Source organism: Talpa occidentalis, unplaced genomic scaffold (assembly GCF_014898055.3).
Source record: "Talpa occidentalis isolate TD23 unplaced genomic scaffold, MPIMG_talOcc4v2.1 talOcc4.5, whole genome shotgun sequence".
Lineage (NCBI taxonomy): Eukaryota > Metazoa > Chordata > Mammalia > Eulipotyphla > Talpidae > Talpa > Talpa occidentalis.
The window spans coordinates 39921382-39948028 of NW_023604861.1; the positions used below are offsets into that span (position 1 = coordinate 39921382).

Below are 26647 nucleotides of genomic sequence, written 5' to 3' on the forward strand. Positions count from 1 at the left end.
AGTTGTAAACTTTTGTCATTTAAGCTTATATGTTTGATAAATGAAAGCAACAAGCATCTTTTTGGAAGTAAGTAGCACCTTGTCTTCTTAAAGCTTTAATTCTGCTACTCTGAGGTGACTACTTGCTTTCTCCTATAGAACTCTATTCTGAGTCATCTTTGAATATTGTCCTAAACTTTGTTTTTTGTTTTTTTTTTAAAGATTTATTTATTTATTTATATAAGCACTGGGTACAGTCAGAAGCATGAGAGGGTGAGAGAATTCACCAGAGCCAGAGGTGGGAGCAGAATAGGCAGACTGACGAAGTATACTGCTAAGGGAAGCAGTAGGCACAGCAGGAGAGGTCTGCGTACCATGTGGGACCCTCGCTTGGCGGCCGGGGATCGAACCGGCGCTTCAGAGGCTGCAGGCAGCTTCGCAGTCCAGCGCTTAACTGCTGCGCCACCGGGGAGGCCCTGTCCTAAACTTAGATATTTACACTTCCATATACTATTTTCAGATTGTTGGGGGTTATAATTAGTAACTAGTTTAATAGGGATTATAAGTACATAAGTAGATTAAACATACCTTTTATATATAGATAAGTTAAAATGAAATTAGGTGTCAAAAATCATTTCTAGAAACTTGCGTATGGTTTTCAATATATTTTAAGTTCCATGAAGGGAGTTGTTTTATCTGTTTTGTTTATTACTCTGTCTCCAGTGCTAGAATAATTCCTGTTATCAATAGATATCTGTTAAGTGAATGAATACCAATGTACCGTGAAGTGTATTTCAGGTATGAATCATCCAACCTGATTTTTACTTTTGCACTGAAGGAATTTGTGTGTCTTAAGCAGCAGAGTGAGCTGGTCTTTATTTTGTCTAACCTGAGGGGAAAATGCAGCAAACATTTGAGTTTTCCAGGCTCTGTGTAACCTCAGCAGACAAATTCTATGTGTATGCAAAGGATCATATATAATAAGTTTAACACACATATGATACGGCCTAGCATATGCATCCAAGATGCAGGAATATATGAATTGGAGAAAGGGAAAGGAAATGTTCCATTCCAACCAGTACCAACAAAAAAATCCACTTATTTTTCGATACAACTTTTCTCAAGTGGATTGGACTTTGAGTAGAATGAGGAAAAAGTAAAGAATTTGAATCCTAGAATGACTTTGGGGGGTTAGGGAGATAATGTTAAGCTGTCTTCTAGAGACTGAATTTGTAACTTAGGACCTATTTTTCTGATTTATTTTCTTCTTATAATGTAAAATATTTTCAGGATCCATGTATACCTCTGGCATTATTAAAAATGAGAGAAATAAGCTTTTTAGAGTAAACATAATCTTAGCACATTGCTCTCCTCTGCAAATCTATTACCTTTTCCAAATAGGGCTCTGTGAGGTCTGATCACATGAAATTGCAAATGAGTGAGCTCTACTTGGGTGGCACATTGAAATGGAAGGTATTTAAATACAGCCCTATGGTGAATCCGTGAAGGGGAAAGATCCTAGAGAAGAACATTCACTGCCTGTGGAAAGACGCTTAAAAAAGGGCCTCAAGATAGGAGGGTGTGTGTTTTGTTCAGCTGCCCTGAGAAAGGGGCCTACAAAAGCAGTAAAGATGAGGCAGTCAAAGGCCTTAAATACAGAGATTTCTTTTTTTCTGTGGCTTATAGACAACAAATTTTGAACAAGGAAGTGACAGAATGAGATCTGCATCTTAAGGAAAGCATTCTGGTGGGAAACAGGGAGAATTAATTAGGGTGGGGCTCCTTTGGTGTAAGAATATGTGTTTTGCATATTTATATCTTTATGATTTTGTTTTATGAACAGTAGGGAACTTTTGTTGGCTTGTGGTGTTTGGTTGAGGCCTGCCCCAGTCAGCTGCATCCCTGTGATGAGTGGAGGAACAGAAACTGTGAGGACAGGCCCTAGACAGGCTAACAAGGGGGTCGGGGTTCTTAGTTTGGGTTTGGAGACCATGAAAGGGGTGCTCCTGACAGGAGCGGAACACCTGGTGGGAAGCCAGATTACAAAGGTCCTGGTTTCCCTCTTTGGGCTTGTAGGTCTGGAGGACAAGTTATTTTACTTTGTCACTTTTGTTATTGCCAACCTTTAGTAAAGACTCTCGAGTGTTCTGTCTTGCCTCCATTTTATTACACATTATTAAGAGTAGATGTTTTCCATACTTGGGTCAAACAAAGGGGAACAGTAACTTCCAAATGAAGTATGAGTGCCTGTGTCATTCATGCCAGCTGATGCAGCTCCTCTCTGAAGCAGGAGGGTTTCCCTGCAGGCTAGACTTTTTCTTGTTAAGAGGTAGTTGCTATAAAGTCATGATGTTACTAGAATCAGGGCATGGCAGTTGGAGCAGAAAGGAAGAACAGTTTTCAAAAAATGTTTTGAACACGGACAATTATAAATCAGAGACATCCTGCAGGGGAGGAGGAGGGAGAGGGATCAGAGGTAGGGAGGAGCACAGGAGACTGTGGTGATGGTGCCTGGGTGCCTTGGGGAAGGACATTCTATGGGGACTACACCTGAGGGGGTGGGGGAAAGCAAATATTGTTTAAAAAAATAAATGAAAAAAAAAGAAATAAAAGGACAATACTTTTCTATGTTTAAAAATCTAAAAAAAAATGTTTTGAACTTCTGAAATATATTTGAGGCTTAAGGAATATAGGGGCAAGGGAGAAGAAAAAGTGGTTGGGAAGTGCGGGGATATGTTTAGAGAAGCGAGCTCCTGTTAGCAGATAGGATCAAAGGAGCAGAGTTGTCCTGGGGAGTCTCCAGCATCCTTCATTCACCCTGTGTTGTGTACTGTTTACTGAAAGTTTCATAATTAGAGTCCAGATTTCCTGAAACAGGCCAGTGTTTTTCCTATTACACTAAGACACGTATTACATGAAATAAAATGTACTGGTTGAGTTTCAGGTGATGATAACATCTCCATGAGGAGATAGCAAGCTGCCCATTGTGAATGGAACTGGTGTGAAAACTTGAGAGTACATGTTGAAATTTGTTTCCGTTCTGTAAATCGAAGTTTCCAGAACTTCTGAAATTGAAGTTCTGTATATATGAAGAGGACAGAATCAGAGCTATGTGAAAGTTAAGTTCGCCCAGAGAGATTTGACATGCAGCCTATAAGTGGAAATAGCTGAGGGGAAGTTTCTTGAAGAGGGAGTGAAAGCTTTGCAGTAAGACTGAAGAAATGGGGAGAGGCAGTGAGCACATTCTACATTGGTTTCTTTCTTTCTCTCTCTCTCTTTTTTTTTTTTTTTTTAAAGTTTTACAGTAATGGTGTGGAAGGCATAGATCATTATCTGGAGTGTAATCAGGGGGTGAAATAAGTTTTTACTTTTCAAGATCAGACATGTGCAAGGGAAAGAGCAGGTGGACAGGGGATAATGAGAGATGGAAGAAGATGGAGGAACTAGAGTTAAATTTTGTTTAACAAACCAGTGATAAGTACCCTTGAGGTCATTGGCACAGTGCTAGGGTACTCACAACACAAATATGACTGTTGGGTCTTGCCTTTGGTAAATTTGCTACCTGATAAAGAGCAGGAAGAAGAATAACACAAGAACAAGTAATGTCCATCGAGTGTTGTGTGTCTGGAGCTGTGTAAGAACTTTTTGCGCATTGGCTCATATAGTCTTCACAACACTCCTACGAGTTAGTTGTCATCAGTGTCGTTCACATTTTAAAGGGAGGAAACTTAAGCACAGAAAGATCAGGTAATCTGTTCAGTGGGGTTGTGACTTGCATAGCTCTGCACCCCAGGGCATAGCTCTGCACCCCAGATGTGGCAGATTATTACACTACAGCACAAAGAGAGAAAAGTAAGAACAATGCATAGACGTACCATAAGAGAAAGAGTTAAAATGTTCTGCTAGGAGATAGACTAGGGCAGGGAAGATTTCTGGAGGAATAAATGAATGGCTAGAATGGCTCTAAATGACAGAACCCCCTATCATGACCCAGGCAGAGAACCTGTGTTGCTATTATATGTGTGTGCATATACCACTGTTTAGCCAAGTAGTTTGCACAGCCTTCTCTTGTCTTTTCTCGGCCCCGTGCTAATTACAGAGGAGAATCACATTTGATTTTATTCACTTCCGTGACTAATTATGATGCTTTGCAACAACTGGATTATCCTTCTAGGCATATTCGTCCTGCCCACTGAAACCATCATTAGAGTGGTGTTTATGATATTAAATATAATATATATGTATCTGTCTATATCAGTGTATCTGTATATCTATATATCTATCTGCATCTATCAATCTACCTACCTATGTATTTATGTCTATCTATCTATTTATCTATCTATCTTCTACCCATCCATCTTTCTGTCTACCTGTTTACTTACCTACCTGTCTACCTACCTACCTATCTGAATTCAAAAAACTAGCAGAAATTTAACAGAGAATTCCCTACGCATTTGAGACCTAGATAACCTCTGAAGAAGAGCCAGACACTTTAAGAAGCAACTCATTGAAGATAAAATTGAACTTCCAGAAAATAAGGGCATATTTTGTGTATAATGGTTAATAATCCTTTCTGAGATAAGTATATGTGCTAAATAGAGGATTCATGGTTAGTCTTCCAGGTCCTGGGCTTCACCCCACTTCCCATTCCATCCTTGACCATAACACTGACCCACCCACATACAATTCCTAACTGTGCCAGGAACTGCAGTCCAGGGTTGGGAACACCGGGAGCGCAGCATTATTATAAGACTCAGGCATGGCAAGAGGTTGTCTGTTTTGTACATTAGTGACTAGTTAAAAAAAATAAACACAATATTTAGTGGTTTATTTTAGGCCATATCAGAATACCCCTACGTCAAAATAGTTGTGTCATTGTGGCCATGTGGGAAAGTGGTTTCATCAGAATGCCATCTGTGGGCAAAGGGATTATTCTTGGAAGTGAGTATGGGCATTTGACAAAGGAAGAAGTAAATTGAGAATTAGAGGATTTTTTTTTTAACCCCTTCACAACAGAGTTGCTATACCACCCATTCCTATCTGCAGGGTTGCTATCTAAGGCCTGCCCATGTTCCTGGCTCTGGAATAACCCTGAGCCTTAGGCGTAACACCACTGCCACCCTGTGGCAATATGTTGAAGTTCATTGTAGTTTATGGAAAGGTATATCTCATGTTTATACAGTAAATATACTTTTACACCTTATCCTTTAAATAAAAGTATATCATGAATTTTATCTTTTTAATAGTAATTAGAAAAATACATTTATGAATTGCCCCAAAGAAGATATATATTTTAAATAGTGACAGTAGCTGATTCTAGGAATTAACAAATAAAAGTTCACAAAATGACTGCAGTCTCAGAAGTGTAATTATATCTATAACTTTTCTCAAGAAAAATCACAAACTACTACAGAGAACAAAGTTAATACTAGATGGTTTATTGGTATAGAGGGTAATTAGAATATGTTGGACAATCTCTATTATTATCCTTTGAATGCATTCACTTATATATAAGTATAAATGTATAAATACTTATATATAAGTATAAATGTATAACTGTCTCATATATTTGAATTTACAGTATTTGGAACAAACAAAATAATGAAAATATTTTTAGTATATCTGGAGCTAGGTGTGGGGAACCGTAGCTGCTTTTTCCCTGCTTCCCTGTATGTGTATTCACTCAGTTTTTGGAGAGCCAACTTAATTACTTCCCAAGGTTTGTTCGTGCTGCAGCATAATTGGCTTTTTTTTTTCTTTTTATGGATTATATTTCATCCTTTTTGGACAGGGAGGAGGTTGTCCTTGGAGTTGTAATGGAAAGCCTTTTTCATCACTGTGTTTAATGTGGCAGAATGAAAAACTGCAGAGACATAGACCCATTTGAGAGTTTCATGCTTCACTTGACTTAACAGCCACTTACGTGCACAGCACTGGAGGATTGCCAGCGTGGGGGGCATTTCCTGTCAACATATACACTCTGTACAGCTTGAGTCAGAGAGAGAGACACGTAGGGATATGAAAGCAAACAATTACTCAGATGTCTTAAGAAACTACTCCCCTAAATCATTGACAGGGTTGTAAGCCAAAGTTACCTCAACAACAAAATCTATGCAAAAAATGAAATGAAAATCATTGGAAAAATACAAATTACATCTGGTAAAGTGAAAAGGAAACAAATAGTGATATATTTTTCAGAGGATAAACACAAAACTACTTCACAGACTTCTAGAATACTCTGTCAAGGTCTTATTCAGTGAATATTAAGTATTATTTTATTAAATGCATGAAATCATCTTTCCTCATAATTTTGAACTGTGTTTCATGGAGCTGTAGAATTCCTTAGAGATACCCTGGATTAGGGAGGTTGAAGGTCAGGCTCTTGATTACCTATTTAGAGTACCTGGTGATATATCCTTATTCTTCTGATATGCAAAACTGTTTGTGGGCAACTGTTCCAAGTGGCAGTTTATAAAATGAGAAATGTCTTGTGATGCTATAAATGACAAGAAGGCTGCCTCACCATTTTGCATTATCACTAAATACTGTTTCCAGAAACATAACTTATCTCCATTCTTATAAACCAGGATATCCCTTTCTTACTGTATTGTCTTTTTTAAAAAAGATGTATTTATATATGCATACAAGAGCTATGCTACAGGTCAGAGGTGCGGGGGCTGGGGTGTGTGTGTGTGTGTGAGAGGATTCCCCAGAGAGAGTGGGGAGCAGAACAGGCAGTCTGACTGAAACGCATTGCTGAGGGGAGCAGCAGGAGAGGCAGGAGCGATCTGCTGCAACATGTGGGCAGCTCCCTGGCCAGCTGGGAATCCAATTTGTGCTGCAGTGGCTGGCGATAGCTGACAGCATTGTCTTTAACCCCTGCGCCACTATCCTTTTTGGACAGGAGGTCCTGTATTGCCTTTTTTTTTTTTTTTTAGCCATGTTATCTTTTATTATTAAATCTATACTGGTTCTCAAATTTTATTTTATTTTTTTAAATAAATTTTATTTTTATATTCCCCATATAATTGCAACCCCCTTATTTTGACCCCAATCCCTCCCCACCCCGCCCCCATCCCCCATAGAGTGTCTCTGGTTCATGGTTGTTTGTTGATTTTGATTTTTACTTTCTTATAGTTATTCATTTTCCTGGTCCCTTATTTAAGTTTTCTAGATTCCTGCTATGAGTGAGACCATCCGGTATTTTTCTTTTTCTTTCTGGCTTATTTTGTTGAGCATGATCCCTTCCAGCGCCATCCATGTTGCTGCAAATTGCATGTGTTTATCTTTTTTGAATGCTGAGTAATATTCCATGGTGTGTATGTACCACATCTTCTTGATCCAGTCATCTATTTTTGGGCATTTGGGTTGTTTCCAAAGCTTAGCTATTGTAAACAATGCTGCTATAAACATAGGGGTGCAGGTGCTCTTTGGAATTGATGTTTCTGTGTCCTTTGGGTAAATACCTAGGAGTGGAATTCTGTATTGCCTTTTGACTCCTGTCCAAAGCAAATCCCCTCATTATTCCTCTACATTAATTTTCTTGCCTAAGACAGGTAGGTGCTAGCACAGGCTTCAGGTGGTGTTGCAGGCTGCAAACATATTAAGGGAGTTGGATGAGCAGCCAGGGGTACTCTTCACTACCCTTCCCCACTTCCTAGTACATGGTCATAACAGTCAGTATGGATCCCACCTCTTCATTTCCCCATGTTCTAGTATCCATCAGCAAATGAAATCTCTCTTTTCTCTGAATGATAGCTGAGTACAGTTTCTATTGCGTTAGCTGGCTCTTAAGAGGAGGAAGGGAAGAGATTGAGTGAACGTGCTCGGTTATTAAACCCAGATTGTGCCCTCCCCTCCTTGCTTTAGAGCAGAGCCAGTATGGGTGAAGAGAGGACACGAATGGCATATTGATGGGGCTCCACACACAGGAAAAGAAACATTTTGAGTGTAGAGATGCAATAACTCCCTACAAATGTGTTTTAAGAGGCTTCTTATACTATGTTTTTTAAAGGCTTAAAACCTTTAAAAGTTAGACTGAGTTAATGGTTAGACTGAATGGTAAGAGTTAATGGTTAGACTGAATGGTCTCAATTAAAAGTGAATGAAAAATGACCAAGGGTGATATATTACCTATATAAAGAGCTTATACAAATTATTATACTTAAATATTGTTTATGACAACTCTAATGCCCAAAAATAGATGACTGGATCAAGAAGATGTGGTATATATACACAATGGAATATTACTCAGCAATCAAAAAAGATAAACTCATGCCATTCATAGCAACATGGACAGAGCTGGAAGGGATTATGCACAGTGAAATAAGCCAGAAAGAAAAAGAGAAGCATTTGGATGGTTTTACTTACAGGAGGAATGTAGAAAAAACAAGGGGTTGGGGGGAAAAAGTAATTATAATAAATTAAAAATCAAAATCAACAGGCAACTATAAACCAGAGACATTCAGCAGGGGGGAGAGGGATAAGATCAAAACAGGGGTGGGAAGAGCACAAGGGACTATGGTGATGGGACACGGGTGAATTGGTGGTGGGAATCTGAGGGGGACTACACCTGAGAGGAGAAAGCATGTATTATACAAAAAAAAAGATGTAAAATATATATAAAATAAAAATTAAAAAAATATTGTTTATGGAAGTGTATCTTAGATTCACTGATAATTACAATCCCTGTAAGAGACTTTGACATGCAGACTTTGATATGCCTTGCTCTAGACCTACTGAATCAAAATATATAAGATGAACTGAGGCTGTTAATATCTCTAAAGTTCTCCAGGTGATTCAGATGATAAGCTGGATTTTTGAAAAATGAGTGTATTTAATAAAACTTAATATAAAGCAGACATACTTATTTATAAAGAGACTCAAAAATTTGGTTAGAAAGTAAGATATTCATGGTGGTACAAAATTCAGAATAAAAAAAGGACACTACAAGGTACAAAGTCAGAAGAGTTGGGAATTAAGAGAACTAATGGAAATTTTGAAAACTGATAGAAAAACTAGGCTTGAAGCACTTGAACATGTGGCTGATGAAATTGCTTGACAGACTGAATCAGAATGAGATCAAATGGGCTGCTTCCCAATGCCATAACATGGGGGGCAATAATCATTTAATATAATATTTCTGGAAAAGATATTTCTTATGTTACAATCACACAAAAAATATTTAGGACAGCTAATGAAAGGGATAAAAGTGACATAATAGGAAACAAACCTGTGATGAAGATAGATTTTTGGTTTTAGAACTTTCTCCTTCTGACATTATTCATTTTACATAATCCTCTTCAGTTTTATACATGTCACAAATGGCAAGATTTCTTCTCTTTTCACACCACATTTGAAAGAATTATGTAATATTTCACAGTCATGGTCTCATATGTCATTATAGCACATAGTAATATGCAGGTATGATTTCTTCTTCTGAGATTCATGCCTGTAAACTAAAAAGGCTTCTCATTAAAGAAAGTTAAATAAACTCATGATGGTAAGATTTACCCAGGAAGGCAGAGACAGCTTTCCTAGTGCTTATATGACAAAATGAATAAGAAAATTCACATGGCAAAGAAAACTTGCCATATTTTGGGATGATGGAGTAGATACTAGTTAAAAGAGACAGAAAAGAAGGGATTACTACATAAATACAGTGGTCAAAACTCCCCTGATCCTGTTTTCATTGGTTTGGGCTGCTGTAACAAAAATACCAGACTACGGGTGGCTTAAACACCAAAAATATATTTCTCCAAGTTCTGGAGACCTCAAGTCCAAGATCAAGGCTCAAGCTGCTTGGTGTATGCTGAGAGCTGATGTCCTGGTTCGTAGACTTGAACTTCAAGTTTGTGTTTCGTCCCATGGCAGAGTGTGAATGCGTTCTCTGGGTCTCTTATAAAGACACTAATCCCACTCAGGGGGGCTCCATCCTTATGACCTAACCTCCAAATATTATTGCATTAGAGGCTAGGATTTCAAAATATAAATTTGGGGGCAGGAGGGTAGAGTGCAGTGGGCACAAACCTTCAGCTCCTAGCAACCCTCTTCTCCCATCACAACAGTTTCCATCCCTGCTCCTTGAAAGGGAAGTGAAGGGCTCATGTTGAGATAAGAGGAGGAGAAACCAGAGCTTCTTTTGGAATATACGAAGGCATATGTAAAAATCATGAGTCATCACTGACATTTCTACTTCACCATATCAAGTTCTTTGCCCCACCCAATTGATGGCCCCAAAATGCCAACATATGAAAATGTACATTTATCAGATAAATCAGACAGTGGCTGTTTCACTTCTAAAATGGTTTGAATGGCTGCACATAGAGTTGCCTTCTGCTCAGGACATTAAAGTATATGCCATGTAAGCAACACAGAGGTGTTTCTGAAATTTCAGGTGAATTCCTAGGGAACCCATGTGTGTATATAATTTAAAAGAGAAATGACTTTTGTTTGCTGAAAACAAAGGATGTGAAATAAACAATTCTGCAACTTTAAGATGCTGTACTAAAAAACATCCTAAGGTGTATGCTCAAAACCTATATAATGTTGTAAACTATTTATTAAAAAACAAACAAGAAAACAGTCTCAGAAAGGCAAATAGATAAGAAATCTTTCAATTTCAATGTTTATTTTATTGAATTATTTTTCTTTCAGTAAGTGTTGGTGAGTATGTGGAGAACACGGAACCCTAGTACACTGTTAGTGAGATTATAAACTGGCACAGCCACTGTGGGAAACAGTATGAAGAGTTTTCAAAATATTTAGAATAGAAATGTCACATGATCTGGATATTCTTCTGAGTACCTTAACCAAAGAATATGGAAACACTAATTTGAGGAGAAATATGCACCCCTATGTTCATTGCAGTATTGTTCTGAATAACCTAAATAGGAGAATAACCTACTATTCCATCAACAGATGAATAGATAAAGAAGATATGCTATATACACAAGGGGATAATACTTAACTATTAAAAAAAGATGTAACTGCTGTTTTTGAGAAAATGAATAAACCCAGAGGATGTTATACTAAGTGAAATAAATCAAATGAAGAAAGACAAATGCCATATGATTTCACTCATAAGTGTAAAATAGATTCAAAACAAATAAAAACAAAACAGAACAGAAACAAACTCTTAAATTATAAGGAAAAAAATGGGCCAAGTGTCTCTATCAATTGGCTAGTGTTGGGTGGAAATTAGATTTTGGTGGTGGCATTCATGTCACCTACCTAAATGCCAAATTATATTGCTGTCCACCTGCACACTATACTCTTTCTTAATGTTTTAAATCAATCTTCAGTAAAAATAAAAAAAAATTTCAAAACTATTTTCTTTTATTTTTTTATTTTTTATTTTTGGAAACTGGATAGTTGGAGTATAGGTGAAGTCTGTATGTCTTTACTGATTTTTTTTTGTGAGGACCAAATAATACTGAACTAACATTTGCCAAATTGTGTGCTAAGGGGCAGTTAAATGTAAATGCTTCTAGGCCCTTTTTGAGTGAGGGAAGAATATATCCTGTTGTTTAGAAATTGGGAACAAAATAAATTAAAATCTAATAATTGTGAGAGTCTTAATTATAAGACTCTCTGATCATAACTCTTTCTTTAACTGTTACTTCACTTTGTTATTCTAATTGCTTGAATAATAATATTGAATATAATAAATATTAGGGTTTTAAAGAATGATTCCTTTTCCTTCACAGTATACTGATTATTTTGAGAATATTGTGCAGGAATCTTCTGTGATACAGATAGAATTTTGGACTCTTCAGCAAGCAAAAGAGAATGAAAGGACTTTAAGCTGTGGCACAGTCTAGTCAGAATTTCATTTTAAAAAATTACCCTCATAACTGTGTGGAGAATGAAATAAGTTCTTAATGCTTTCTAGAACAGCACTTATAGAACTTAAATAGACCAAACATTAACTTTTCTTCCTTATTGCCTTAAACAGAACTTTGTAAAAATCCCAATATGCTCACTTTTATAATCTGAATTTCCAAATTATTTGTTTTTGGATAGTTTCTATTTTTATAGCACTCCAATACTTTAGATTAAGAATTAAACACTCTCTACCGTGGGTGTTACCAGATGTGACAGTGGTGTGGCTGCAGAACACTCCCTGCACTTGCAACTCACAAGAAACTTCTCCAATTTCCTCTTCTCTCTCAATCTTCTGCTTCTAGTTATCCAAGCCAAATGCTTAGACTTTTCCTTGGTTCCTTTCTCTCTTTTTTCCCTTCATGTCTACCAGTAGGTTTGGTAGTCCTGCTCATTAAATCACACCCCAAATTTCTCCATTTCTGTCCATCTCAGTGATGCTAGCAGCTTTGTTGGAGCCCTGCAGGCTCTCCCATGGACGGATGCAGCAGCCTCTTAATTGGTCCTGTACTTCCTTTCTCACCCAATTCCCCCTTCTCACTCCCCTGCTTCAGATATTTCACTAGCTTTTTGCACTTACCCTCTCTTGACACTATGCTGCTACTCCTGCTCTTATTTGCCCCCGCAGTATCCTGCAAACACTTACTTACTTCTTCCAAGAACCTCTTATAATTTGGTGCCTGGCAAGTACTCCCTGAACTTAATAGCATAATGATATCATAATAATATGTTCTGCCATTTATTGAATGTTTTCTGTAACCCAGACAGTGTGCTGAGTGCTCTCCAGGCATTATCTTATAATTAAATTAGATGCAACAAGCTTGTGAAAATGGTATTATTACTCCCATATCTTATTCCCATATTTTAGGAGAGGAAAACTGGGCCACAGAGGGTTGAAGTACCTTGCCCTAGCTCGTGTTGTTAGTCTGTGGCAGAGCCTGGTTTGAAGTCTGTCTCGTTCTAAATCATGCTCTTTGCTACTGAAGTTTCAAAAGTAGTTGGTGAACATTAATTTTTAATGCTCTCACAACAGTTTCTGTAGGACAATTCTAGAGCAAGCTCTAGGAAAAATCTGTTGATCACTTAATTACTTTATGCAGATTGTTACAGGGCAGCCCCGATACATACACCAGGTTTTATCAAATTATTCACATTTATAAAACTGGTGGTAATATTTAATGGAAAAAGGCTACTTTTTTTTTTAATTAATAAATTTTATTTTTATATTCCCCATACAATTGCAATCCCCCCATTCTGACCCCAATCTCTCCCCTCCCGCCCCCCACCCCCCAAAAAGTGTCTCTGGTTCATAGTTTTTGTTGATTTTGATTTTCACTTTCTTATAGTTATTCATTTTCCTGGTCCCTTATTTAAGTTTTCTAGATCCCTGCTATGAGTGAGACCATCCGGTATTTTTCTTTTTCTTTTTGGCTTATTTCACTGAGCATGATCCCTTCCAGCGTCATCCATGTTGCTGCAAATTGCATGTGTTTATCTTTTTTGAATGCTGAGTAATATTCCATGGTATATATGTACCACATCTTCTTGATCCAGTCATCTATTTTTGGGCATTTGGGCTGTTTCCAAAGCTTAGCTATTGTAAACAGTGCTGCTATAAACATAGGGGTGCAGGTGTTCTTTGGAATTGATGTTTCTGTGTTCTTTGGGTAAATACCTAGGAGTGGAATTGCTGGATCCTGTGGAAGCTCTATGTTTAGTAGGTCCAGAAATCTCCACACAGCTCTCCATAGTGGTTGGACCAGTTTGCACTCCCACCAACAGTGCAGAAGAGTTCCTTGGAAAAAGGCTACTTAAACTCAAGGCTGGAAAAAAACTGAAAGAACTCAGGCTAGGGATAAAACTGTGTAAGCTCATGATTGAGGCCATGTTTGGGTCAAAAACACACCCACAAGAGCTGTATGCACGAGAAAAAAGCAGCCTTTTCAAGACTTGAGACAAAGATTGCACTGTGAGTCTTGTAGACCTAGTGTGCTTATGGTGACCAATGCAAGGAAAGTTACTTTGGGCTGGTCAACCACAGGTGTAACTTGGAAACCACGTTGGGCACCAAACTGTTACAGGGCAGCCCCGATATAAAACGGGTTGCCTGGCTGTGGGTCCTCACCTGCGCACTTAAAAGGAACTTAATACTCCACTGCAGGCACACACAAAAGGTTAATAAAAGGCTTATTTACAAGGGAAGGGGAAATGAGGAAATGTACAACTCAGGGAGAAAAGAGGGAAATAAAGTCTTAAATGTGTCCTACACTTTCCACTTCCCTGGAATCCCAATGGCACTCTGAGAGCTGGCTGCGAGCACGAGCTGTGAAGCCAAGAGAAGAGAGAGACCCCAAGGCCCACATGTCTGATTTTTATACCAAACCTGGCTGCTTAACTCCACTCTCAGGTCCCAGCCAACTTCCCTTGGTGATGATGGGATTTGTCTTTCCCAATGTCTTGATGGCTTTGGTCTGGAGTAGGGGTGGAGTCCATAAAGCCTGTATGGAATTATCTCAGGACATCCTTTCCCCCTAACAAGATGACAAACTTTTCTCAATATTTAGTGTCTGTTGGTAATAAAAATAGTGTAAAAGTTGAGAATAAGCTCTGCAGTAGAACAGACCTGAGCTTAATCTCATCACCTGCTAGTCATTCCTATAGATCTCAATATTGTATGTGCCAGATAATATTCTAGGCACTGGAGATACATCAGTGTGCAATCCAATAGTGTAGATTTAACATTTTGGTTTTATAAATTGGTTTTGTTTTAGAAGTGCACAATGGCATAGTTCTTCTATGCATTCAGTATAAATGTGATCCATCTTTAACCCCATCCCAAGGGGACCTTTTTGAGTCAGCCTTGTAACACCTCTCCCAAGGACACTCTCCTAACAAGACCGTAAGTTTAGTTTGCTGTAAATGTAGTTTGCTTCTTCCTACCTCTCTACTTTCCTTCCAGTTAAAATTGAACATTAAATTTAATTTTATTAGATATAATAAACTCAGGGAACTTACATTCGAATAAGGGTGGCCCAGTAAACATAACAAATAAGTGAATTATACTTATATTAAAGATAGATAGTACTTTGTGGTGGATGAAATAAGATTTTTTTTTAAAGATTTATTTATGCACACAAGAGCTGGGGTACAGGCCAGAGATGCGGGGGGTGAGAGGATTCACCACAGAGTGGGGAGCAGAACAGGCAGATTGACTGAAATACACTGCTGAGGGGAGCAGTGAGTGAGACAGGAAAGGTCTGCCTCGCCATGTGGGTTGCTCCCTGGCTGGCTGGGGATTGCACTAGTGCTGCAGAGGCTGCAGATTACTTCATAGTGTGTTGTTTAACCCCTTGCACCACCAGGGAGGCTCGGGAAATAAGATCTTGATGTTGAAAATATGGAGAGTATGTTGCAGATGGACGTCAGTGAGTTGAGTCTCACTGAGATGGACAGAGAATTGGAGGAGGGAAAGGAATTAGGGAGATAAATATAAGAGGGAGGAGGTACTAGTTAATACCCAGTGCATTCTCATTTAAAAGCAAAGTGCCATTGTGGACAGGGGAGGGGATCAAGCAAGGAAGAGATACACCTGAGGTCAGAGTTCCAAGTATTTTGTCAGTGATCAGGAAGTGAATTTGCGTACATAGAGCATTTAGCTCAGGTTCTCAGAGCCCATTATCTTCTCCAGCCACATCTCCTTCTGCTCCCCCTTGTACATCCTACCCTGCATTTATAGCGAAAGACTCTGAAGATGCTCAAAATATTTATGCTGTTTTAAGTCTTTCTCCTTTTTGTACAAATCTAAAATGCCCTTCTCCCCTCCCTTGTCATTCTGGGAAACCCAAGACCCACCTTGGGCTCTCCTTTGGAAGGACTTCTTGGATTCCCTCAGCTGCAGAGCTGGTGCTTCCCTCTCTGGACCACCAAGTACAGTGTTTTGAATATGTGTTGGTTACAGTAACACATGGCTAATTATAACTGATGCTAGTGTCAGCACATAATAGGTGTCTGGTGATAGGTAAGTCCTTACATGTTTATAGTTTATGCCTCACAGCAGCCCTGTAAGAAATGTTTTGTTATCCCCAGTGTATAGGTGAACAAATAAACTTGCCTAATATCATCCAGCTATGAAGTAGTGGCAGCAGGAATTTTTTATTTTTTTACTTTGCTTATTCATTTTATTCACATTGATTTCTTGGTGAAATTAAACTCTCTTACACTTTTAAGCTGCTTTCAGATTAACAGAGGAAGGTAAATTTCCCCCCATTATTTATCAGTATGGAAATTATATCATGTGTACTTCCAAATAAGATAGTAAAAGCACAAAGTTTCTGACTCCAGAGCCCATGCCTTTTTAATCATTGCATTATACCATTTACTGAGTGCTTAGTGTAGACGTATGGTATAGTAAATATTAGTTTGGGTGCATGTGTCTCCCATGCCCTTTGTGACTACTTTGAGAAAGGGAACCTTGTCAAATTCACCTTTGTTCTTTGGAGCTTTGTGCCTGGCTTAACAGTAAAGAGAATGGTTGGATGGTGAGGACAAGAAAGTTCTCTCATGTAATTTGTAAAAGATGGAAAATAGTATTAAAAATATTAGTGAGAGGGTGTTACTAATGCTGAATTGAATTTCGTTTTGAATTTCTTTGTAATCATGTCATTGTGCTTCTGCTTCTCCCCAGACCAGCATTAAAGAGGGACAACTATTGAAGCAAACCAGTTCTTTCCAGAGGTGGAAAAAGCGATACTTCAAACTTCGAGGTCGTACACTTTATTATGCCAAGGACTCAAAGGTAATTCAATGGAATATCAGCTGCAAGCAACTGTATTTATAGATAGATTTAAATTTTTGGTTCTATAAGCTGTTTTTGTTTTGGGACTTAACTATAGAATTGCTGCTCTCAATGTGCATTTAAGTATAAATGTCATTGATTTTAGTCCAAATCCCAAAGGAGGCTATTTGAGTCAATTTCCCTAAGGATAATCTTATAGGAAAGTTCTAGTGTAGTTTGCTTTCTTTCTTCTTTCCTTCCAATTAAAATGAAACATTAAACATAGCCTTGGTAGGTAGAATAAACTCAAAATGTTGGGTTTCCTCTTCTTTCCTGTTACTTTTGGCCTTGTAAGTCTTTCCCTGACCATGAGAGACAGAATTTCTGTAATTGCTAAGAATCCATGCTCTGGTTTCAAATATTCTCCACTTCTAATGGAGTGGCTGTGGCCACATTTGTTGTTAAGAAGCTACTTTAAAATGAGAAAATTGCATGTGATGTGCTAATATAAGTGTGACACGAAACAATCACTCAATTATGCTAGTGGTTAAGAATAAAAAAAATCATTGTGAAATGAAATCAAGGCTTACCATAATCTTTATATGACAACTGAATAAAGTAAGAATGCTGTACTTTAGGAAGAAGTAAAATTTTGACTGTGAACCACCATTTAAGACTGATATTTTAGTATCCTTCAAAAATAAACATTAAAATTTTTGGTACTATCCAGATGAAATTGATATTTTCCTTATTTAAAAAAAAATATGGCCCTGAAATAATTAGTAAAGTTATGCACATGAAGTAAATCTAATTCTTTGTTTATGTGGCTGTAGAAATAATAACCACATAAAATAATCTTATTTTGAAAGTCATAATGTTTAAAGCTGTCCCTGATCTGGCTCCATCCTGACTTTTCACAATTATTTCTAGGCGGCACTGGCCCTATCAAGCCTTCGATCTTGACCTGTCTTCCCATCCCCAGGATGACTTCCTTCAGTTTCCAGCTGATCGAATTACATTGTTTTGTTTTGTTTTGGTTTTCATTTTATATTTTAAAGATTCCTCTCAAAATGATATTGATTCCAGCATTCACAAGAGAAACAGTGTTTTTTCTGCTGTAGAAATATGTGATTTTCCAGAGCATTTCCTGATCTCTTCCACTTATAATTCTATCTTACATTAAAATTAATTGTGTCTGTTTTATCACTGTGCTAGAATATAAATTCTTCCTCATCAGGCAACAAATTTTGCAGTCACAGTGATTAGATTGAAGCAGACTTCCTTCACCCTCTGGATATCTTAAAGGGGAGGTAGAAGCTATCATTGAAGGGGACCCTCTTTTACAGTTCTTGAGGTGCATTGTTATATCTGCCTGGCTGCAAGGATATTGCATGAGTATGAACAAGAACCAATTGACTAAAAAGTAGGAAGTATACTTTTATCTTCTAGATTTTCCTAATCTCTAAATTGCACACTTTTAAGATTCTATTTCTATGGAGTTTTTATCACTGAAACTTTTTAATCATAACCACTTTTAAGAATATAAAAGAAATAGGATCTTATATCTGTAGAGCAAAGTTCAATAAATGTCAACAAATGTAGCCAGGACTAGTTTTCATTTCTTCATTTAGCAAATGTGGAAAAGATGTTGTTGCCTCTGTCTTAGTGACAAAGTTGTTACAGTTTCAGAGGTATGGGAGGATGTGTATAAGTGTGTATGTCCTATACTCAGTAGATTCCCGGTAAGTTATGCTTACAGAGCCCATCAGACATTTGCATTCAAACAACATACCAGGACATTGGGATTTATGTGTTAGTTGTACTTTGTGGTTTTACTCACAAAGTATCACTAATTTATATTTTCTTCATTTTTTATTCTTAATTCCTGACATAACTTCCTCAGTCATAACCTGCTCGTAAAATAATCTTGAGGAGCGTTGAATTAGGTTTTCATTTAATATCTTTGTGATCTTTTTTGTTAACAGTCTCTGATATTTGATGAAGTGGACCTCTCAGATGCCAGTGTAGCTGAAGCGAGCACAAAAAATGCTAATAACAGCTTCACGGTATGGTTATATTCTACTGTCTTTACTCAAAAGTCATAGAAAGACCTTCCCCAAGCATGCACAGAATGCCCTCATCAGTTACAGGCTACATGTCAACTCGTGTGTTGGAGTTCTTACCAACATAATAAACTTAGTAAATGCATTGTATATGCTCACATCCAACACTATTCTTGATTGTTTCAGTCAACAAACCAGTATATTAAAATGTGTTATTTAAATATTTGTATTTTTTCCCTCTTATACTTTTAAATTTTAGAGCTTTAAATCTTTCACTTCCTCCTGAGTGTAGAAATCATATATTGTCCAAAAATTAACAAAGATGTAAGAAAGAAAAGTACTGCCTTTAAACATTTTTTAAATAATAAAAAGGGAAAAAATAAAATTTTTGCTTCCTCAAATTTAATACTTCCAACTAGTTCCATTGCTCTTGAATATTTAAAAGGTTTGTTTTTTACCTTCAATCTGCAAATTATGTTCTCCTTTTCTTCCATTTTGATTCTAATTAATATAGTCCAGGCCTTCATTTTTTCTTAGGTAATTCATTTGGTGACTATTAAAGAGGCACTTTCGTAAAGGTAATTCTTGTATCTCAGACCACACTGAAAGACCTGACAGGTGCATCAATAACTTGACAGGTTGTACCTCTGACTCCACCTGAAAGTGATGCACAACCATGTCTCCACATTCTACTGTTAATGACAGTTGTTTGTCCTGATATACCCACCCACTGTTGGAATTCAACCGTTTCTGCAAAGCTTATTTCAGATATCCCATTCTTCTATATCTTTCATTCAAAAAATATGAATTGGGAACCTACTGGATATCAGGTACTCATGCTAAGCACAGGAGCTCCCAAGATAAATAAATATATACATATCACCCCCCTTGAAGACGTTTAGAATTTAGTGAGGTTCGTTTAGAGTTTTTGTTAAACTGCATATTCCTGAGGGCCTCTGAGATGCCCTATTCTTGCATGTTGTTGCCTCGTCCACACTTCCAGCCCCTGCTCTAGGAAGCCATGACTGCTGACAGTTGTATGGTCCATCAACTAGATATGGGGATGCCAGGGCAGGCAGGATGGACAAACATACAGAGAAGTACCTGAGAAAGGTTGGAAACAACTTTTGAAGGTTTGAAGGAAGCAAACAAGTACAGATTTCTTCTTACTGGTTTATGGTCATGTGAGATAATTCATGGTCTAGATATTCCTGCCCTCCCACCTCCCCAGGGAGAGTGTAGTTTGAGAAGAGGAAAGCCAAGAATAGAATCCTGGGAAAATGTTAAATTTTAAGGGTTGCCCAATAAAGACTGAGTGAGAGAGCATTCTGAAGTGTATAAGGAGCATCAGGAGGCAATGATATAAAAAACTAATGGAGGAGAGTTTCAGGATGGAAATTGTTAAACCTCAAATACTGTAGAGAGGTTAAGTCAGAGAAGAAATGAAAAGTGTTGAATTTGCTAAGTGGGCAGTCAGTTGGTTACACTGATGTGAATAGTCTCAGTGAAGGAGTGCTGTACATTAGTCTGCACTGTTGGTCAAAGTTGAAAAGCAGTAGGAACCAGGGTAAATCACTTTGTTGTTTTTTTCTTAATGTTTATTTATTTATTTATGCATACTAAATCTGGGGTGTAGGCCAGCGGTGCCGGGGGTGAGAGGATTCACCAGAGACAGAGTGGGAAATAGAACAGGCACACTGACTGAAATACACTGCTGAGGGGAGCAGCGGGCGAGACAGGAGAGGTCTGCTGTGCCATGTGGGTTGCTCCCGGGTCGGCAGGGGATCGAACTCCTGCTGCTGAGGCTGTGGATATCTTCACAGTGCTGTGCTTAACTCCGTGCGCCACCAGGGAAGGCCTGGTAAATCACTTTGTCTAAAAGCTTGGCTGTTAAAAAAGAAGAGGCATAGCTAGGAGAATGTTCTGTCTTTAAGGGGGAGTTTTGGTTTTGTTGTCATTCTTTTGCTTTGTTTTAAAAAAATGGGTTTGAGTGTTTCTATATCAGTAAAGAATTGTTGGAATTTGAAGTTGAAGCCTCAGGATAGAGAATAATTGATGGAGCACAATTGCTAAATAAGATAAAGGGCAAAGGAACCAGATCAAGGGTTAAGAGTTAGTTCTGGGTGGAAGAGAGAAAGCTTCTGGAGGTAGGTGTGAGAAGGGAGTTTGTATGTAAATGCAAATACTACTATTTTCTCAATGAAATTAAAGCCAGGGTCATCTGTTATGTGTAAGAGTTTATGAGGAATTGAAATAGCTACTATAGAAAATGAGAATTGAAACTGAACAGGGATCTGTAGAAAATACTAGGTAGTAAATAGTTGTCTACCCAAGATTGGAGATCAAATTTAGTGTGTTCTTAATTCCTATCTGTATGATATTTTCTTTGAGATAGGGATAGTGATTGATTCAGGATTGGTAGCTTATAGGACATTGGACAGAAAGATAAAGGGATTATTGTATATTTGAAGAATCAGTTACTCACCCCTCTTTTCCCTCTGAGTTCTCAGTTTTTGAGAATGAAACACAAAGGAATAAAGTAATCACAGAATAGGATCCAGAACTTGTGATAAGTTGGTGGAGGTATAAGGCTAAAATGCTGCTTATTTTTCTTTCTTAAGTGAAAGTGTTGGGGGGGGGCGGGGTAGAACCTCCCTTATCTTGCCAATCAGATTAACCACGTGCCTCTCCTGGGCTGTGAACAACAGTTCTCTCCCTTCTGGAGATTCATACAGGGAGGGAATGAGGGCTTTCCACTAGTAAGGACCTAGAATTTGGTGGCAAAGAGAGTTCCAAAATTTAAAATTTGAAGTCTGAATAACTTCAGGTGAAGACAAGGTCGAGTGTGTTGTTGTAGCAGGTTAAGATAAAGGGAATGGGAAAACTTTTTCAATTTGGGAGCCATTAGTCAAACCCTTTGTACAGCTCTTTTCTTGGACTTTAAACTGTTGAATTTGTTAACTGGGAGGTCAGTTGATCACATTGAGATAAAATGTGACCAATCTCCTGTTGTACCTTACTTATAGAACTTGCTTATTCTGTCTCATATTTGGTTAAATACTTATGTTATTGTAATCTAGAGGATAGGGACTCTGTTTTATCTTTTTACCTCATAATAGCTTATCACTTAAGTATTTGTGGATTTCAATTAATAAGGTGAAAATTTATTTAAGGCATGAGAAGACTTTTTGTTGAAATGTTTTTAGGCTATTTCTTTATATAATCAATAATTATTTTTGAACTTTGTTGAACTAGAAATGTGGGGACTTAGGCAGATGGCTTGGAATAAAGCAAATCAATTTGGTAGAACTTTCCAGAGGATAAAATGGAACAAGAGCTGTGTTTTCAATCAGTAATTGATAACACCCCATCTTTAAATATTTAAATGTTCTGCTCTCCTGAGTTACAGTGATTGTTACTGATGATGCTTTTATTTTGGCTAGTTCATGTCAGTGGTTCATGGTGTATTTTGATGGCGTGATACCTGGGGGACACAGAAATGGCCAAATTCTGCTTGGCTACAGCCACTCCTCCTCTCTTTGAAGTCCCTAAAGATGATATATTGATGATGGACAGTAGTAAGGGAAAATCTATAATTAGTAAATGGTAAAGCTGTGCTTTATCAGAAAACTCAGTGCTAAACTCTCTAGAGTATTTTCACATTCAGTCTAACAGGCATCAGTGTTATATTCAATACAGGTGAGGGCATAGGGTTGGGATTTACATACAGGTGGAATTATAAGGTTGACTAATTTGTTCAAGGTCATGTAAATAGACATGGCTGAACCAGGACCCACATGTTCTAGAATAGGTGTTCTAGAGAGCATGGCAGAAACTGACTTAACCTGGAAGTCTCTTAAACTGACAGTCATTTCTGCTGCCTTCTAGGGTTAAGAACAAGTCACTGATACTGACTGAGCTCAGGAAGGATCGTAGGCATCACAAAAGCAGTGTCAGAGGATCTGTGAACACGGTTTAAACCTACCCATGCCATGGTGATGTTCCCTCTTGCTGAGTCCTGTGTTCCCATCCTCAGAATGTTAGTTTTCTTTCTTAATTTTTTTTTTTTTGGGGGGTGTTCTGTTATATAGTATTATACTAGTTTTCTATTACTTTGCAACAAATTACAAAAAACTTAGTGGCATAAAACACCACCCTTTTATTACCCACAGTTCCTCTAGATCACACAATAGCTGGGTTCCTCTACTCCAGGTCTTACAATGTTGAAATAAATAGATATGATCAATGAAATATATATTTATATATCTCTATATCCATCCATAGTGTATACCTTTTAATTGGCTGGAATCAGGCTGATTTTACCAAGGTTATTATTTTATAAGTGTTTTCTCTAATAGGCAAAAATGACAGCACAAAACCTACTAACTTTGAAAGCATTTTCTGTACCATTTGGTGTCAATGATGTGATCAGGGAATGGGAAAAGCCTTATTGGCAATTTATATATGTCTTTAAGTTAAAGCTTGTCATCAATTTATTTTTAGCTTAAGACCTACTATGGCATTTTCTATGTTATGGAATCTGTACTATGTTCTTCATTTTTCAATTGCTTATTTTTTATTTTATTTATATGTCTTTTTGGAGTTTTATTTTCACTTGAACATTTTTAATCCTCTTCTGTGCCATGCATGAATGCTTTCATATTAGGCTGGAGAGAACCTCTTTCCCCTTAGTCACACTGGTGCATGCCCTGGGAAGGGGACCCCAGACTTCTTGGTGTTTAATCAGGGTTCTTTCATACGGTATTGCTTTTCCATCTGAGAGTCTGTCTCTGTCCCTCTGTTCTCTTGCTTCCTAGATCTTCTGCCTTCTCTGTCTCTTTCTCACTAATCATGATACACATAGAATGATCCCTTGGATTTACCCATCTGCAGGACGTAACTGTGAAGTCACATGGCCTGCATGTGGGTCCTGGTTCAGCCATGTCTATTTACATGATCTTGAACAAATTAGTCAACCTTGTAATTCCACCTGTATGTAAATTCCAACCCTATGTCCTCATCTGTATTGAACATGATACTGATGCCTGTTAGGCTGAATGTGAAAATATACTAAAATACTTAGCACGGTGATGAACACATACAGTTTCATAACTGTCATTTAATGAACTTTTCACATTTCTTGTGTAAGTAACAGTATGTCTCCAATTTGTAAAAGTTTGGAAATTTTGAAGAAAACGATGGATGAACTTTATCTTGAGAAAACAGTCCATCCTGCCTGTCTTTCAGAGGTGTCGTGAAGATTTGTTTTCAGTTTTATGTTGTATTACTAAGCAGTGTTGGGAAAATTAATCATTCTGAAATGAATGCAATTACAGTTGTATCATGTTAGGTGACTGTTATCTGTTAAAGAAGAGCTTTTTAATGCTTTGAAAGTCATCATAATCACACAGTATACTTTAGGCTTCCAGATGTTTAAATGACTGTTCTCTTTAAATTTTAATGAAGATTATACTAAGCCTTAAACAAATGAGTCATCATTTTAAGGAAATTGTGTTGACATTGTTAATACTTATAGATGTTTGTAAAAAAAAAAAAAACACTTTTTGGGGGGCTTGTTTGTTTTTGAAGTTGGAAGAAATACAGTTATTCTGAATTATTTGGTTTATTTAACCACCTTACCATTTTGAGTGAGCAGTCTACAAGAAACCCCAGGGTGAGGGCACATCCCTGCTAGCTTACTTGGTGTTATGAAAACCAGATGCCATGTGCTAGTGCTTATTTTTAGAACTATATAAGCATTGGGACAAAGAGTCATTTTAGTTCACTGGTCACTTGACGTAGCAGACATGACTGAAAGTTGATTAACTTTAGATTATGACTCTTCTGATGAGGTTTGAAAAAGCATACATAGGAACAAGCCAATAAACCAAGAGAACGTATGCTCAATGCACATAAAATGCTAGAAATACACGTTCATATACAAAGGAAATGAGCAAACTATGTTTTCATGGGAAAGAAAAAAATGTTCTTAGAACCTGCTTTAACATTTTTTTTCTGTTATTTCAGTTTTCCTTTTAGCATCCTCTTCATTAAAAGTTCACTTCATCTTCTCTCTTAAAAGATATAGCACATCCTTTGAACCTCATCAACGTACTTTTATCCAATAACATTTCAAACTTCAGTTACAAAGGACAAAACTGAAATATATTTTTTCATATCCTTTGTGAACGCATATCACACCACAGTTTATTTAATCACCTAAATAATCACTAAAATAAATAAGTTATTTTATAATATTTATTGTTACTGCTATATACCTCTTCTAAATGCTTCATATGTGATGACTCACTCAATAATTTATAGCAATTCTAGTAAGTAGGAATTATTATGCCTCCCATTTTATTTGTGAAAAACCTGAAACCAAGAGGTTAACATCTAATGCAGGTAAATAGCTAGAATCTGAAGCCATCGGGGTCACCTAGCCTTGATCTGAATTTGTGATTACTCTGCTATCCTTCCTTTTCATTGTGGAGTTTAAATGTGTGTGTGAGTCTGATAACAGTCCTCTCATTGCTTTTTACATGTTCGGCTTTCTTTGTTCTTCAAGTCAATTCGAGAGTCATGTGTTATCTTACTAGAGTCTTACATTACATGTGTTGGTTATAATACAAATCTCGATTATTATATTTGGGGTACTACTTTTGAAATAGAAATGTTTACTAAAGAGATCACAGAGGAAGGTAACTAATATTACTATAAAAATTTCTCAGAAATCATAGAATTGATTGACCGTGAAATTGATTGGCATTTTTTATTTAAAAAATTTGGGAAAATTTTTAAATACTTTTTTAAAATTTTTAATACTAAAAAATTACTGATTTTTTAATACTTGAAGGATTAGCATGTGTGAGAGATAGTAGATAAGTTTTGTGTTACTACATCAAGCAGGACAAAGACTCGAATTCATGGGGGCACCATTTCAGCTCTATGCAAAAGAACTTTCTAACTTGATGCAGTTAATAGAACAGGCCCCTTGTGAGGTAACAGAGGTGTGCATTGTTGGACATCTCCAGTCATCTCCTTCTTTGTGAGCTGAAAGGGGCCTTCAAGAAGAGAGGTCTCAGAGCAGACTCAGTTTCAGAGTGGTAAAATGAATGTCTCAAGGTTGGAAGGCTAATCGCTATACATAGTGTAGAGTTCCGGGCTCTCAGCTCGCAGGATTTGTTGGGGTTAGGCAAGGAGCAATGGATTTAGATATTGCTGGGCACTATACTGGACACTTTTCACAAATTTCTTATTATACCACACAGCAAGAGCTAAGTGGCCAACCTTCAGGAATGCTGTTGGGAGAGCTGTGCCTGGTGTGTGTATGTGGGAGGGAGTAAAAGAGACCGTGAAATTTCTTGGCAGGCGCAAAGATTGTCTTCTTCACACTGAGTCTGCAAGGCTAACACAATACATGACAGAAGGGAAAGACAATAAATATTTGCAAAATGAGTGGATGAATATTTGTGAACTCAAGTTTTTCTTTGGGAGAAGAGTCTTTTCAAGTTTAGCATTAGAAAACAGTTTTCTGATTTCCAACCCACCCCTTGCTATTGGACTGTAATATAAATTTTTATATACTTGTTGAAGTCTTTCTATCAGGCTTTTTTTTTTTTTTTTAAATTTATTTTTATTTATTTTTTATAGAGGCATGTTTTATTTATTTATTTGTTTGTTTGTTTGTTTATACATGCACTGGGTACAGTCAGAAGCGCGGGACGGTGAGAATTCACCAGAGCCAGAGCGGGGAGCAGAGCAGGCAGAGGGACCGAAGTACACTGCTGAGGGGAGCAGCGGGCGGCAGGAGAGGTCTGCGCGCCATGCGGGACCCTCCTCCGGTGGCCGGGGAGCAGCCGGGGATCGAACCGGCGCCGCAGAGGCTGCAGGCAGCTTCACAACCCAGCGCTCAACTGCTGCGCCACCAGGGAGGCCCTTTCTATCA

General features: G+C 37.6%; 1 protein-coding gene across 6 annotated transcripts in view; it reads left to right on the top strand.

The window, feature by feature from the left end:
- The window catches only part of DGKH (diacylglycerol kinase eta), a 154169-nt gene that overhangs the window by 37593 nt on the left and 89929 nt on the right, over positions 1-26647 (top strand). For 4 of the 6 annotated variants that reach the window (XR_005128304.2, XR_005128303.2, XM_037526941.1 and 1 more), the window contains exons 2-3: positions 16547-16657; positions 18622-18702. Coding sequence is in view for 3 of the 6 variants with exons in the window: in XM_037526941.1 (XP_037382838.1) it covers positions 16547-16657; positions 18622-18702 (192 nt within the window). In the remaining 3 variants the exon portion in view is untranslated. Of the gene's footprint in view, positions 1-16546; positions 16658-18621; positions 18703-25540; positions 25825-26647 lie in introns of those variants that run through there. The other 2 variants (XM_054701539.1, XM_037526944.2) reach the window with 1 other exon arrangement.